We start from the raw sequence: 15977 nt of genomic DNA on the forward strand, positions 1-15977 counted from the left end.
TTCACCAGTCTTGATCTCAATCTTATACACCCATACTATTCACTTCAGCCACAGACAGCAGGCAAAGCTGAAACTACTCTATTAAATGTGTTTCTAAGAGGCAGACACATCAGTTTTGTGTTAGACCTATAACTTGACCTGGAATCTACAAGCTAATTAAAGGTGCTTTCATGACCATGGCTGAGACTGAAATAGTATAATTACTTTTACTGTGTAGTGCATTAGTTGGATTAATCAAAGCCAAAGCTGAGCGATGTGTGCAAAGTTTCCTTTAAATTTAATTTAATACCCCTTTTAGCTGTGGAGTTGCTCTAATCATTTTCTACTCATTCTCTGTGCTTTATCTATGACAGGCCAGTTAATGCCATTTTACAATAATCCATTTTAAAAGAAAGCTAAGTTTAGTCTGGGATAAGGCTGCATCCCAACAGCAATTAAAAGTATTTGAAGTTTTTACACCATTTTGAATAAATGTAGAATGTAAACCTTTAATCTCAACCAGAAGAGATGCTTTACACCAGATTGAGCTGCTGGTTTTCCAGTGCCCACATCATAGTCTTTATTTTCTTTTATTTTCATAGGTGACAGAGATAAACTCATGGTGACATCAGAGACTTGTTTTGACTCTGGTCTTTAGGAGAGTATTTCTCCGTAGTTGTAAATATAGACTGCACTGACAAGTATTAAGTACCATTTCAGTTTTGTTTCAGATTGTGTTTTTTATATGATGGAAATTTTAATTGCAAGCCTTGGAATTACAGTGTAAATGAAAAACATGGAGGTTGCAGCTTTAGTTGTATTTGATGGGGTGTTGAGTTACACTGTTGAAAGGCTTTTCATATTTTGTTTTTCTTTTTGCAGAGCTGTCCAGGTTTTTTATGGTTTATAATAGCGAGTCAGAGCATTTACCCTACTTCATAATAAGACACAATCTTGGGAAGTAGAATCAATGTTACATAATTCTTTCTTTTTTTTTTTCCAGAAAAGCGCTTGGCAGTTTGTGTTTTTTCATCAGCTGTTTTTTTCTCTCTTTTTTGTGTAGAATGGACAGATAAACCAGTTTCTGAATTTTATTCAAATCTTTTAGTGCAGCAAATGTAGAGGGAAAAAAATCAGGAATGTAATCAAATAACATCTTTTTTTTCACAGCCTCCAGTTGGTTGAGCCAGTTGAACACTCGTTTTTAATACACTTGGATTTCACATACAGTAAAAATGTGTGAGAATGATATGGAGGTTTTCAGACATGTTGACAGGAGTGAGGGCGTAATGGAAAGTGAATGAGGGGAGACAGTGCGGGAAAGCCCTCTGTGTTGTTTTTAACCGGGCAGTTGTGTCATGTGTGGTAATGGAGTGGCGACAGCTGTCTCTACGTATGCCCCCCTCGTCCTCAGCTGTTGCCCTGCCCCACGGACAGCTGTTCCCCACAACACACACATAGAGCAGGCTGCAAAAGGCCTCATTTATCTGCCAGTGGGTGAGGGAGGGTGGCTGTGACTCAGCTGATGAGGAAGACTATGATACCCTCACATAGGGAGATCCCCTCTGTTATCTTGTTTACATTGCAGCATGACACACCTGACAATACAACAACAGCATTAGAAGAGCAGTCAGACTTTGCTTTACAGGACACTACAACAGTACGGTCATAGTTTATGTTGGCAAGTTTTAAAGAAATCTGTAATTGATTGAACAGTGATGATCAATTGTATTTTATCGACTTTGTTAGGATAACATTAACATTTGATGTTACTTGAAACTTTTTCACAAGAATGAAATGATGTAGCTTGAATATGCATCATTTAATACGATGTGAGTTAACTGCAAGATCGATCCTTTTGTAGCCCAGCCCCCTTAGCAATGAAAAACCTGAATTCAGTGTGTTCCAGTGCATTTGTTCATATAGTACACATGTGTAGGTTTTTTTTGTGAAAGGTAGTAACAATAGCACACAGCCACTGGTATTTTCAGCCATTGTTGTGATTGAGAGATGCCATGTCGCACAAAATATGTTTTAGAAATTATTTTTCAGATCCAAGCCGGGATAGGCCCCAGCACCCCCACGACCCTCACAAGGATTAAGCAGTTCAGAAAAGTGGATGAATAGATTTTTCAGATTCAAATCGATCTTTAGATTAGTTTGATGAGGGCATTCTTTGTGGACAAATTTTAATATTAACATTAATATCTTTGAGCACACTTCTGCTAAGAGGGTTTGTTGTACAAGTTACAGCATTAATAGCAAAAAGCAAAGTTAGTATAACTGAAATATCGGTAACAGAATTGACATTGAGTTAAATGAAAATGAAACAGGAATCAAATTGTGGTGGACCCTTGTGAATTGAAAATGAGTTGACTGAGGAAATCAGTGACGATTTTTAGCCTTAATTAATGTCTTTTATGTTCTGCATAAGAAATAATAAATGTTCCTGCATAATAATGACAACAGGGACTGTAGTAAAGGCATCACACTGTTACACTAATTTTTCATGCTTAATGCACTTCTGGAGTTAGAAAAAGAACAATACTTTGAAATTGGCACAAAATTTGGCTCGCTGTTGATGTTAACCACAAAATCCATTCATCATTAGGATTACACCAATACACAGCACATTACTCAAGACTGGTTTGTTCAATTAGCCCTCTCTGGTGCACGTGGGGACCAGAGCCCCAGGCTAATTTTTCATTGCCGCCAGCCAGCAGAGGCTCATGTGGAGTTCCTGTCTCACTCACCTGGGAGAAAGCTGAGGCAGAACAGAGACTTTTTCATTTCCTCTTCCAAAGTCACTTTTAATAGTCAGTTAATTAAAGTCTGCTTTTTCAAGGCTGTGCGTGAGAAACATGAAAACCCAAGTACCACTGAAGTTTTCTGAGACATTTAATAGGAGTGAATCAATGGAAAATGTTATTTTCAGAAAGTTTTCAAGTTTACGGGAGGTGTGTTTTTTGTGTTTGTCACAAAATAAAGTAAGGTGCTTATCCTCACACTGCGTGACTGTAGTGTGTTACACTCAGGGGTTTAATATGTCTTTGATCTGACCACATAAGCCATGATTTATAAAAACAAGCAAATGGAATAAAACCACAGAGAAGACTCATGCTGTTTTTCTGCACTTTGTAGCTTTCAAATTACTGTTTAAATTAAGGATGAATAAAATTTGATCCCAGTCAGCCTTCCCCAGGCCCTTCAGCTGTAAATGATTCCTCTCACCATGGTCTGTGTTTTTCATTCTCTTTCTATTATAAGAGGTGGAACATAGTATCCAAAAATCATCCTAAATGATAGATAACCAAAACAAAGTCACAATGTAGATCAGGCTACAGTGAACTCCATTTACCAGAATGAGGGCTGAGTTTGGCATCTACCCACCATAATAGACACCAGAAGAGCTATGAGAGTCATGAGCTGGAAAGACCCTCAGACACCCTATACTGTAAATAACCTGGAAGGGTTCATTATTGTCAGAGTCCATTAAGGTTATTTGATTGCATGATACATTGCCTCCTGTTGCACATGGCCGGGATGTTACTCAGATGATTGTGCTTCAGAAAAAGCGAAGAAATATTGTACTGTATCTGGAAATGTGATGAGCAGATGTGGATTCTTTTCCTTCTCCTTAATTTACAGCAGATCAAATCAGCTTGATTTGCCTTCCTGTATTGGCCTGTTTAACATTTTGGCTCAAGCAAATTGTACAAAGCTCATTGATAACTTCTTCCAAACAAAGGTAAATTATAATCTGTAGAGTATCTAAATGTTTCCTTATTTAGATTACCTGATCAAATGTTTTACTTGAGAATAAAAATCATTTCTGAAATAAAACATTTGACTGCAGCATAAAATAAAAATGAAACAATTGGAATCAGACTTTTTCAGATTTTTATCCTGTAAAACTCAAAGGAATTACAAATGAAAAGATAAGTCAGCAGCACCAACTAATGTACTTGAACCTGATTTAAAACATGTTTAGACCCAGATCAAGGCAATGTTCACATGTAATGTTTAATTGCACTGGATTTTTCGTCACCTTGGGATCCAATGTGAAGGAAAACACAAGTTAAAATCAGATTTATCATTGCTAATATTGTCTTCCAGCTTTTCTTAGCTCTGCTTATTAATGTGCAAACAGTGAATATTTCATGGTGGAAGTGGGCGTTAGACAATCCCTTCGCTGGCTTGTGTGTCAGGATGCAGTCCAGCCATCAGGAAGTGATGCAGTTGAGTCCTAAAAGATAAAAATACCTCATATAGAACAACAAGAAACCAAAAAATCAGGATGTCAGTGTGTTACAGCCATGTGTTATTGTGTGTGTCAGTTAGCTTTTGGATTATGTAGTCGGTGGAATGATGAATAGAGCGACCAGACATGTTGATATGAAGCGGAATCAGCTGATGATTGGTAACACTGACCTCAAGTACACCTCTTTCACTTGTATTCATCAGGTAACCAATGGCCCCGTGCTGGTGGACAGACCCCCTCCTCACCGAATTACGAGAACTCCCTCCACTCACTGGTAAGCTCCCCATCCGCCTCCTCCTGCCAGAGACTGCAGTGTATGATGGATGTGCACTTTAGATGAAGTTATCCATGACGGACTGAACTAGCATTACGTGGAGATTCCTGTATGACAAATGTTTTTGCTGAGAAAGGTGGGGGTAGACGGATAACCAAACCGAACAATACCTGTCCCTCGGGACTTGCCATCTGTCCTCTACTCCGTGGGCCAGGACAGAGATGACAGTTGGGGGTTGGGTTTAGTTAAGGGGCTGGCGTGGGGACGGCAGCTGTCTCAACCACTTCTCTGGGATTCCTTTGCTGCCATGTGACCAAAGCTACGGATCACCTTTCATCCAGCATACTACCTGATGCACATGCCATGCACTCACATTTTACGTGTTGCCTCCCACTCTGCCTCCAGCTTTAAACTTTGATAGCCAACAAACAAACAGAAAGTCCTGCACGCAAGTAAAAAGGGCTCTGAAACAGTAGGGAAAATATTTTAGTCATTTCCAGGTCTGGGTATGTATAGAAAAAGGAACGTCAGTATAGTTAAATATTTGTGTTTCCAGACTAGTGCCCATATTTGTGTTCTTTCAGAATAAAAAAATCTAAAAATTAGTTAATCATGTAATCAGTTTTCATTGTGTTTGGAGCAAGCAGAGAAATGTTCATAACAGTGTAGCAGAGCATGGGTTACAGTGAGCAAGGAAGAAGGTATGGCATAGTGTGACTGTAAGCATTTGCTATGCCTGGTATGTCATCCAGTTCAGTGTTAATTGACTTGCATAAGCTACAGTAGCAACAACGTTCTTATTTGCCAGTACAATAGTATACATCGTCAGAATGTAACATATGATATATAAGTTATATTCAGATCATGACAGATGGATTTCAAACCATTTATTTAAATAATAAACACCTATCTATTTATTTGTGGACATCAGATATACAGGGAATTCTAGAAATTTGAGGAAAAGGTTTGAATTTTGAAATAAAAGATAACCTGGTACATAAATGAAAAATAGGACCAATGGCCCTGTAGCTTACTGGCCAAATTAAAAGCTTTGGGAAATGTATCCAGATGCCATTTATTATCACCCAGTTATGTGTATGTATTATATTACAGAAATAGCCCATGTTTTGGTCATATTCCAATGAGGTCTGTAAAAAATTAAAATTCCAAGTTGACATCATTGATACTTACTGATTTATTGGATCAGTCCACTTCCTTTATCTTAGAAAGGGTAAATTTTTCAAAGTTGCACCAAATCCAGAATCAGATACGGATCGAAATAATTTCAATACCTTGTGTTGACATCATCATAAAGAAGCTGTATACCAAGTTTGAAGTCAATCAGAACTGTAGTTTGGGAGAAGAAGACGATTGAAATGTTTCCCTATAAGAGCCCATGTTAAATTTTCCATAAATTCCCGGATCCAGAAGAAGATCCTGATCAGCATGTGGCCATTATGTTTTGGTCATCTCCCCATCAGGGCTGGACTGTAGAAATTTCAAGTTGATATTATTTATATTTACTGAGTTATTGCATCGATTCACTTCCTATCTCTTATAATGGGGAAATTTTTTAAAGTCGCACCAAATCCAGAATGAGATCCAGATCCAAATAATTTCACTAACTTTTGTTGACATGATCATAAAGAAGCTGTATACCAAGTTTGAAGTCAATCAGAGTTGTAGTTTCAGAGAAGAAGACGATTGAAAATTCTGTAACAGACGACAACAGACGACAACGACGGACGCCGCATGACAACAATAGCTTATGGCCTGTCGGCCGGTAAGCTAAAAACACTAAGGTCTTCAGTGTTAATTGTTACAATAGGCTCTTAGTTTTTGATGTGATACTTTCAGTATGTTGAGAGTTTTATGCAGGGGTGACAAAGGTAAAGGAGGATATTGATTTACTCAGTCTGATGTCATTTGGCTGGCTGTTTCAGAGTCAGGGGGCCACAGTGGAAAAGATGAGTAACTCTTAATGTTCAGTCTGAACCGCAGATGACTGTGGGTCATTGTTTTCAGTTTTCATTTAACAAAGTCTTAGATTTTATGAATGAGTCAGAGACTACTTTGTAGTCCCATGAGTTTGTAGAAAACAAGGTTGCAAATGAAATTACTTATATGGTTATTTGGGTTATCAACAGCAGTCGTTTATCTCCATTAGTCTAATTTTTCTTTTTCCATTTCTGCAAAACGAAAAACTTTTACAATCTATAAAACATTCCTGTAAGCCTGAGAAAGGTCAACCAAAGCTGAAAGAATTAATCAAATTGTAATTAACACTGAATTTGGAGTAAAAAATCTAAAAAAAAGTTTGTGCGTTGTGGTAAATATAGACAACATTAACACCAAAAGTTGGGGGGAAAAGACCAGTTTTGAAGCAGGGGTTATTAATTGTGCAAACAACACCACATTTTCATCTTTTCAAAGTGAATAGTCAGCAGCTGTGTGCTTTCCTCTAAATCCTGCCCTTCTTCTGTGCCTTTTTATAAACATTCTCTATTCATTGTGTGTTTCTGGTATTCTTAGATACTGATCTTTTTTCTTAATCCTGTCTTATTCTTATTTGACTTTGCCAGAAAAACAGAGTTCATCAGCAGTTACATGAGCATCTCCAGGATGCCATGTCTTTCTTAAAGGATGTCTGCGAGGTACTCCTTCCCTTCAGATATCATCTTTATCCATTATGTGTCTCATGCATCTTTGCATTCCTTTTTTCATGAGCTTTGCAGTGATATTCCTCACAGTGGAATATGTTTGATTTTCTTGCATTTATTGCCATATTGTCATGTCATTTTTTTTTTTTTATCCACTCCAGCTTGTAGTTATCGGCATAAATGCAAAAATTTATTGTTGAAGTGCTCCAAGTGGTTGTAGTTCATCTGACTGTTGAACACAAATGAAGGCATTTGTTGACTTTTAAAACTCAAGCTGAAATGGCTCTGTTGGTCTTGCATTTGAATTGCCTTAATCTTATGTTCAAGATGATTTTTTTTCTTTTTAAGTCCACACCATACAATCAGTGTTTTCAGATTTTGGCCTAATGTGCTTATACTAAGCTGCTCTGTCCTTCTTTTCTTCTCTCCTGTCTTTCCCTAACCCCTCACTCTCCAATCCCTCTGGTCCTCTCAGTCTCGAATGGAGGATCGTCTGGACAGACTGGATGATGCAATCCTTGTTCTGAGGAACCATGCAGTGGGCTCCACCGCCAATCTGCCCAGCGACATACACAGTCTGCTGGGACAGGCGCAAAATGGGCCAATAGCAGCTATTGGCGCAAACTTCCCCGCCTCTGCGTTGGTTCCAAGTCGGACAGCAGCGATGGTAAATCCACAGAACTATCTTAATTTTTGTAGCTTTTAAGATTTGGTAAAAGGTATTCGGAATGTAAGGGAAGCAAAACATACACTATTTACATAGTTTTTTAATGTCTTTTTCAAACTTTTGGGATCTTGGCCACCTGTTCAAAATGTGTTAGCTGCCATATGTAAAAGCTGGACATTTTCCATGAAGAATAGTTAACAGTTTTCCTGACATATTTTCCAAAAGTATAATGGCTGGCTGAAGGCTCACCCTCCTCTGGAGAGCGGCTGTATACACAAGAGTGAAAGAGGAATGAGAAAAACAGGCCTAATGGAGTGGAGTTGTGCTTTGGTGTAGGACATGTTTGTGTGTGTTGCAGTCCTGTTAGAGTTAAAGTTGAAGTCTCTTGAGAAATGGGGGAATGCAGGTCTGAGTATAAATCATGATGTGTTCACCCATCCTCCATCCAAGGTATTTCATTTTTAAGCGCCAAGAGATTTGAACACATCTGCAGTGCAAATTAAAATGGTGTGGCTCATCCAACTGCAATCCATAGGTGTTTAAAAATACTTTGGGTCACAAAACAAAAAGAATAAAAACAGGACAAATCCATGTTGAATTGGTTCTGATGCGGGTGCAAAGTTGGGTTTATTTTGGAAAAATACTGTATTCAACCAAGTTCAGAAACAAGGTAGTCCCCTATAATCAACATCTGAAAGATTTTACTATCAGATACAGACCTGAGATGGATCTTGGTTTATCTTTACGAGAGAAACTCTATAATTAAACAAATTTGCATTTCATTGAAAAAGATTATCCTGTCCAGTTGTTTTGGAAACGGAGAAAAGTCTGATTTGTTTAATGTTTTCATTAGTGCTGATGTTTGTATATTTACTTGGGCCGCAGAGAACTTAATTTAGAGACAAACATTTAGCTGCTTTGATCATCACAGCTACTCGGTATTTTATTCCTGCCATTTATCAGGACTCGTTATGTCACTGTCTGCTCTGTGGTCTTGAGTCTCTTTTTCTGAGGATAAGTTTGCTGTTCAGATTTGTAGCTTTGTAACAAGGCTCTGTTATGTTGTACTGATGCTGTAGCTGTTGGATCTTGAAAGCGAGGCTGTTTTGTCCTTTGAAAAGACTGTTTTTGGTTGTCAGAAGAGTTCAGTGTGATGTATTTGTTACAGAGAGCTGGGTTGTAGCAGTGATGTTGACCGACTGCGACTGAGATAGAGCATACTGTGTCTGCACTAACACAGTACTTCCTGTGTGGGAAGAGGTCCCCTCAGACAGACTCACCAGCCTCAGCACAGCACAGCCACAGGCTTTTACTCTGGCTGACGCCCCACCCTCTACCCCCTTCCACCCCTTTTCATCACTTCTTTTTAACAACCCAGGAAATCTGAATCGTTGGAAACGTGTGTCTGAACCCACGGCCTCCACCCAAATAGAGCTCCTCAGCTGTATGGTAATCAGGCCCAGCCATGAAAATGGCAGCGTTCTTTTCTTGCCAGAGCTCTGGACTCCCTCCTCCTCCTTCAGACAAAGACTTGTTTGGACACCTGTTGAGAGCACAGCAAAGATTAGCGTAGTGCTGAGGAAGGGGAGGGTCCTGGGGCGGTGGGGTTAACAGAGGCCAACAGTGACTGGGGATCACATTCCATGAGAAAAGGGGGAGATACCCTCAACTCTCAGTGACGACGTCCCCGCCTTTTCCCTACTTCTCAGAAGGCAAATCAAATAACTTCAAAACATGTGGTGAGGAGGGACTTAGCGGTACAACACGGTGGGAGTTTGCCGTTTTTTCCGACATGAATATGGGCAAAATAACAAGGAAATGGCCAGACTGTGGAGTGGGTTTACCTCAACATCTTTTGGAACAGAACACAGAAGGTTTTATCTTATTTAAAACACGAAAAGCAGACATGGTTTTAGTTGTGGTTAACAGAGCCAGGCCTGAGAATGTCACAGTGGTTAGCAGTGAATCATAATGGATCACAAATAAAGAGGGCTCTCAAAGTTTTTTGGAATGTTTTTTAAATATAGTTGTTGTTACAGACATGCATTTTTTGAGTTTTGTTTTGTGTTATTGTGATTATTTGGAACATAGGGTTTCTGCAGGTTTTTAAATAGACTAAAACTCAATCATTAGAATTTCAAAAATACTGTAAATACAGTTTTAAAAAATTGGTTGATATTGTGAAATTCATCTTTTGAATCAGTTAATATTAATTTTTTGATTTGTAATAATTGGTATTACTTTTATAAATGTACGTGACCTCTAGACATTTGGATCTACCCTAACATTAAAAGTGGAGGCGGTCTGGACTTCACACATGAAAACTAAACATCCATCATTTAAAACAAAGACACAAGTCATCTGTTTCAAACCATGTTCACTCATTCTGATGACACTAAACCTATCACTCTGGAAGGGACAAGATGTTTTATATTGGACCACTTGGTTTGTCAGATTTATGACAGCTTGTCAAAAAATAAAGCTGTGTTTGTGCTGATGGTCATCATTACATATATCTTAGTAATTGTGTAAAAAAAAACCTCTAAAAGTGATAAATATAGCCATGTAACATGCACCTGTGAGTTAAATCATCAAAACACACTTAGATCTCCATCTGTGCGCAGAAATATTACTTGGGATTTACAAATGAAAATAAATAAACCCTAATTTATTTACCATCAAACTGTCTTTGTGTACTGACAGTTATAGATACTCAGGTTATTGTTTTTGTTTGAAACACATGGGACTGGCCAAGTGCTCTTGTCTTATTTAGATGTTTTGTCCGGTTTTACACACAGAGACTGAACTTTTTTACTTTATTATCTAACAGTGTCCTCTCCATGTGTGTTGCAGCAGGGTGGTGCCCACGCTGACGATGCTGCCAGTCTGAACAACAGCCACGGAGGCCTTCCCAGTGCTGGCTCCACATCAAGCACAGAACTCAACCACCAAGTGGAAACATTCAGAGGTGTGATGCACCTTTTTATTGTGTAAATTAAATGGCTGATATGTCATTGTCGCATCTTGCTTAACGTTTCCACTGTCTCTACCAGGTCTTACTGCAGCCCTGAGTGGACAGGTTCCCCCCACTCTGGAGCTAAAAGTGGAAAAACAGGACAAGGACGACATGCACGATAGTCTTTCCAACGACGATAAATCAGATGATGAAAGTGATAGAAGAGATATGAAGACACCTCGACCAGGCACACGCACAAGGTAAGGACACACACACAATCACACAAAGATAATTTTTACCAGAGGTGAGAAAAGTTGGGTTTAACTAATGGTGTGGTAAGATGTGAGAAAAATTATTATTTGTACTGAAAATGATCTCACATGCCCAAATAAATGTTATTAATAGTAAAAAAAAAAAAAAAAAAGCAAAAATGTTACAACTTACGTAGCATGTTTTATATGCTGCACAGAATGTGAGGTACTTCAGAAAGTTATTATCACAAAAATGATGTGGGCACTGTAAAGATAAAAACTTAATAAACACATTTAAAGCACATAAATCAACTCAACAATGTGTGAATTAACGCCATTAAAAAAAACAATATAATACTCTTAGACAATATTAGTTTCCAGGTGTAACAACATCCACAGTACCTAATGAGATAATTACAAATGAACCTGCCAAATTACCTGCCAGGCCTGCATCCAACAACACGCTGTAATTTTATTTGACTAATGTCATTCAAGAGTCCAAGAAGTTTCTTTTATTAGTACGTACATATTAAAGATGAAGATTCGCTCTTTTTTTAATGCTTTTGGGGATTTTACTTATACTTGCATCAAATACAGTCTTGACCTCCGTTGTGTTTCCTTTTTCTCCCTCAGTATGACTGAAGATGAGGATCTGAATCCAGAGCAGAAGGCTGAGCGCGAGCGTGAGAGAAGGATGGCCAACAACGCCCGTGAGCGCCTAAGGGTGCGAGACATCAACGAGGCCTTCAAGGAGCTCGGTCGCATGTGCCAGCTGCACCTGAAAAGCGAGAAGCCCCAGACTAAGCTGCTCATCCTCCATCAGGCAGTGGCTGTCATACTTAGCTTGGAGCAGCAAGTTAGAGGTCAGTGTCAGTGATGTTATGTGAGCATTACATGACTGAAATGTCAGTGCTACATCAGTATTAATCCTTTATTAATTTTGATTGGTGTCGTCTTACAGTTTAAATATATATATTTGACTTGCATATTGTTAAAATCAGAAAACTGTTGTAAAGAGAGTTGCACTTGAAATTATAGCAAATAGATTAACTAATGGAGCAGACAATCATGAACATTCAGCCAGAATATGAAAAGCCTTTGGGTTATTGTGGGTGATCTGACCAGAAGATCAGATCACAATGATTTTAATCACAGTCATCCACATATGCAAACTATTTCCACTATATATACTTAAAAGCATCTGAAGTTTGGAAAGCGGACTAGGACAGTAAAAAAGATCACAATCTCTACAATCTACGAATATAAAAGATGTTAATTATGACATAAAATGATCAGGTTTGCCTACCCTTACCTGTTTAGAAGCTATTTAAATGCATTGCACTGATGGACTAGCTGATGATTTTCCTGTGTGTTTTGCTCACAAACTTAATAATATTGAAAACTATGTTCTTCTTTCACTTTTGTCTTAAAAACAAACATGGTCAAGACTGTTTATTTTTGTTAAAATTGATGAAAGGTGTTTTTTTTGTCTCCCTGGAACAACAGAAAGGAATTTGAACCCCAAAGCAGCCTGCCTTAAGAGAAGGGAGGAAGAAAAAGTGTCCGGAGGCTCCGGTGAAGCTCAACAAGCCCACGCAGGGGTCCATCCAGGTCTGACTGACACATCTAATCCCATGGGCCACCTCTGAGCAGCAGACAGGTACACCCACCCACTGCAATGTGGACAACACGCAGTTAAATAAACACAATTAAAGCTCTGTTACTTTGTGCTCATGTCTTATCAGTGCATTTCTCTGTTCCTCTCTTCAGATCAAAATGATGCAGATAATTTCTGTCCGGTTTGAGTCGGTGACCTTGCTTCCCAGTGACAGACAGGACTCACAGTTTGTGACACCAATTGGAGGAGACAGACCACTTGAAGCAAAACTACAAGACTAACACAATCCAATCCTAAGATTGAAGATGAGCCTAGAGTCCAGCTCCCTGTGATCAGTTTCCATCTGCAAATTTTTCCCCACAGAAAAATCTTAAGCACATATCACTGTCTGCAAGAAGTGTGTCGCTTCTGAACAATCAGAGACTTCGCAATCTCCTCCAACTGTATGTGGAAATTGCCTTGTGCCTAAACTGAATTGACGAATGCATTGTAACAGCAATTGTTTTTGTTTGTTTCTTTTTTTTTCTATTTATTATGTTATTGAGCGATAAAGTGTATGTCTAAAGGGAAAGTTAAGTAATTTCAAAGAGAAGTATGCAGCTTTTCAGTTGACCTATAGTTTGCCAGTGTCACCATTAAAAATGAGCACTCCACCCTGGCAAGTCTGGTAAGTCCACGATGAGGGGAACAAATATTTGGGCACTAAGAAGGAAAGACTGAGATTAATTTATTGGCCAGTTTAGAGTCATATTTATACCAAACTGAAAATTCACACTAGCGCCCCATTTTAAGAAAAGATATATTATTTATATTTATATTTTATTAATTCTGCCACTGGCCGCATCTGTAACCAAAACTACCTATGTTTTTTTCTTTGTAGTTTAGACCAGTTTCTGTGCTACTGACTGAAATCACACAAGTTTATTTTTTACGTTCTGCAGCGACATAATAGACCCGACTGCATTAGTTTGAAATATGCTGTCTACAAAGGTGAATGGCAAACTCTAGTTTTACTGAAAGCTCAAATTTAGTTGTTTTTTTCCTCAGTAGTGAGCAGAGATAATACAGAGAGCAAACTATTTGCAAACCTTAGCATTCCCTGCATATTTTAGTGTCTTAACTGAGGAAAAGGGGACTTCACTGCCCTTCAGTTCCTTTGCCATATAGTGTTTAATGTAAGCAGTGACATATTTTTGCAGATTCTTGTCTATGTTTAGCCTGACAATTACATGCTCCTGATATCAGCGCAGAAGTGGCTTGTTTTTGTCATTTTCCGCCACCAGCTAATCAGAGATTGCTTAATGAAGAAGTAGTATAAACGACGACCACACTTTCTCCTGGCCTGATGAACATATCACATATATTTCTGTTACTCTCTCAAAATATTAAATTTCAAAAGCAGTTATTCTGAGTAAAATTTAGTTATGCTTATTTGTGTCGTAACAAGTCATTTTTTTCTCTTGGCTTCCAGCAGATAAATGTCCATTTTGAATTAGCACAGAGAGCATCTAAGTTATTTTTCAACGATCCAAGCAGTGATTTACTCAGTACAGATATTTCATGGATTTTGTTGGATATCAAAAATAGTTGGATTGGTTGAAGTGTAGCACAGTAATGAACAAAAGCAGTTAACAGATTTCTCGTTTATGTTTAAAGACATGATCATGGCTTTATTTTGTTTTCCATATCAGTGTGCATGCTTTACATTTTCTCCTTTATTAAGTCTTTGGTCTTAAGACTTGCTTTATATTCCATTTATTTCTTTGTATATTGTCTTCTATCATAATCTACACCTTAAACAAGGCTGCCACATTCAGAATGAGTATTCTGTACAAAAAGGGAATCCAGTTAGAATTATGGATGCCACACCAAGAGTTTACATTAAAAAAAATACAATTTGATATCTTTTAGTGAAGAAATCCAAACAGTTTTTGTGTATTCTCTGACTGAATGTGGCCTTGTTCTTCATTTCAGTATTCATAAACTTGTATTCATGTGGCAGACTTTGATTGAGGCTATAACGTATGTCACTTCCTGCTCTCTTCCCTTCTTTTTTGTTATTTCCTCTTCCTCCTATATTTCTTTGCTCCTCTGTTTGCCAAGTTAGACTTTGCTGTATTCCCAGATGCTTTCCCTTGTATAGTATATGAAAAAAAAGAAAATCAAAAGGAAAAAAAAAACATTTGGCTTATTTTTCACTGTAGTTAGTCTTTTATACAATAATACTGTAAGAATATTTCTTGAAGTCTAAATATTACTCTTTCTAGATTTTTGAAAGCAAAAGTTTTGAGTAAAAAGTTTCTTACTTTATTTTACTATATTAGATAGTAAAATGTACGGTTATTTACCATGACCTGTCCATTATTACCAGAAATTTACAAAGGGTATCTCAAGAACATAGATCAATTGTTGCTCGTAGTCTAGTATTTAAAAGGCTTTGTACGAGCTCCAGATTCCTAAAAGTGCGACCTCCATAATTCTTCAGTCTCCGTTGTTGATTGATAACAGATTTGTTCTTGTGTCAAAAGGTATTGTCGATGCACATCAAAAAAAGCGGCAACGAGAATTTGAATTTTCTGTCTTTTTCAACAGAAAAAAAAACAATGTATATAACATTTATGTTGCAATAAATGTGCCATCTTTTTTTAAACTCAATTGTATGTGCATTTATTTCTCTCACTGAGCAAAGACATTTGTTTCTGTTTCTTCTCCATATTCACATTTTCTCCTCTCCATGCAGTTTTTGTTTTATATTAAAAAAAAAAAAAAAAAGAGAGAATATAGGACAGAGGAAGAGTCAAGCAGGATGAGCTCTGAGACAGGGGGCTTCATTTAGGTTAATCCTATTGTTTATAATTTTTTGTGTTCTGAGACATTTCTACAGTGGATTTAGGCCAAATGAGTGTTTTATAGTATGTAACTCATTTTTGAAAGTAATACCAGTGGACCATTGTAGTCTGTATGAAAAGTATTATGAATATATGTTTCTATTTTTTAATAAAGTGTGATAGCAGCGTACCGTACATGTGCTGTGATCCTATTTTTTCCCATTTCAGATATTAACATGTATGCAGAATTAAGAAAAAGGAGGCGGCAATTGTGTGTGAAAGTGATTGTCGCCAAAAAGAAATAATAAATACCAGGATTTTTTTTTTTAATTTAATGTTATTTTACTTATTGATGATTTCACTTGCTATTTGTGTGCACAGTAAGTCCAACTGTATGAAATTAATCTAAAAACCGATGAAGTGAAGATAAATGGATACAACCATTGTGAGGAAAGGAGTACCAGCCTGAACTGTATTTTCTCA

General features: G+C 37.7%; 1 protein-coding gene across 4 annotated transcripts in view; it reads left to right on the forward strand.

The window, feature by feature from the left end:
* tcf12 (transcription factor 12) overlaps nt 1-15316 on the forward strand; it is a 79041-nt gene extending 63725 nt beyond the window's left edge. The window contains exons 14-21 of one of the 4 annotated variants that reach the window (XM_030162387.1): nt 4444-4514; nt 7097-7168; nt 7650-7841; nt 10695-10809; nt 10892-11057; nt 11682-11911; nt 12555-12708; nt 12819-15316. In XM_030162387.1, coding sequence (XP_030018247.1) covers nt 4444-4514; nt 7097-7168; nt 7650-7841; nt 10695-10809; nt 10892-11057; nt 11682-11911; nt 12555-12697 — 989 coding nt within the window. In that variant the 3' untranslated portion in view covers nt 12698-12708; nt 12819-15316. The remainder of the gene's footprint in view (nt 1-4443; nt 4515-7096; nt 7169-7649; nt 7842-10694; nt 10810-10891; nt 11058-11681; nt 11912-12554; nt 12709-12818) is intronic. The other 3 variants (XM_030162404.1, XM_030162395.1, XM_030162413.1) reach the window with 3 other exon arrangements.
* Nucleotides 15317-15977: the final 661 nt, after the last annotated feature.

The sequence above is a fragment of the Sphaeramia orbicularis genome, chromosome 3 (genome assembly GCF_902148855.1).
Source record: "Sphaeramia orbicularis chromosome 3, fSphaOr1.1, whole genome shotgun sequence".
Lineage (NCBI taxonomy): Eukaryota > Metazoa > Chordata > Actinopteri > Kurtiformes > Apogonidae > Sphaeramia > Sphaeramia orbicularis.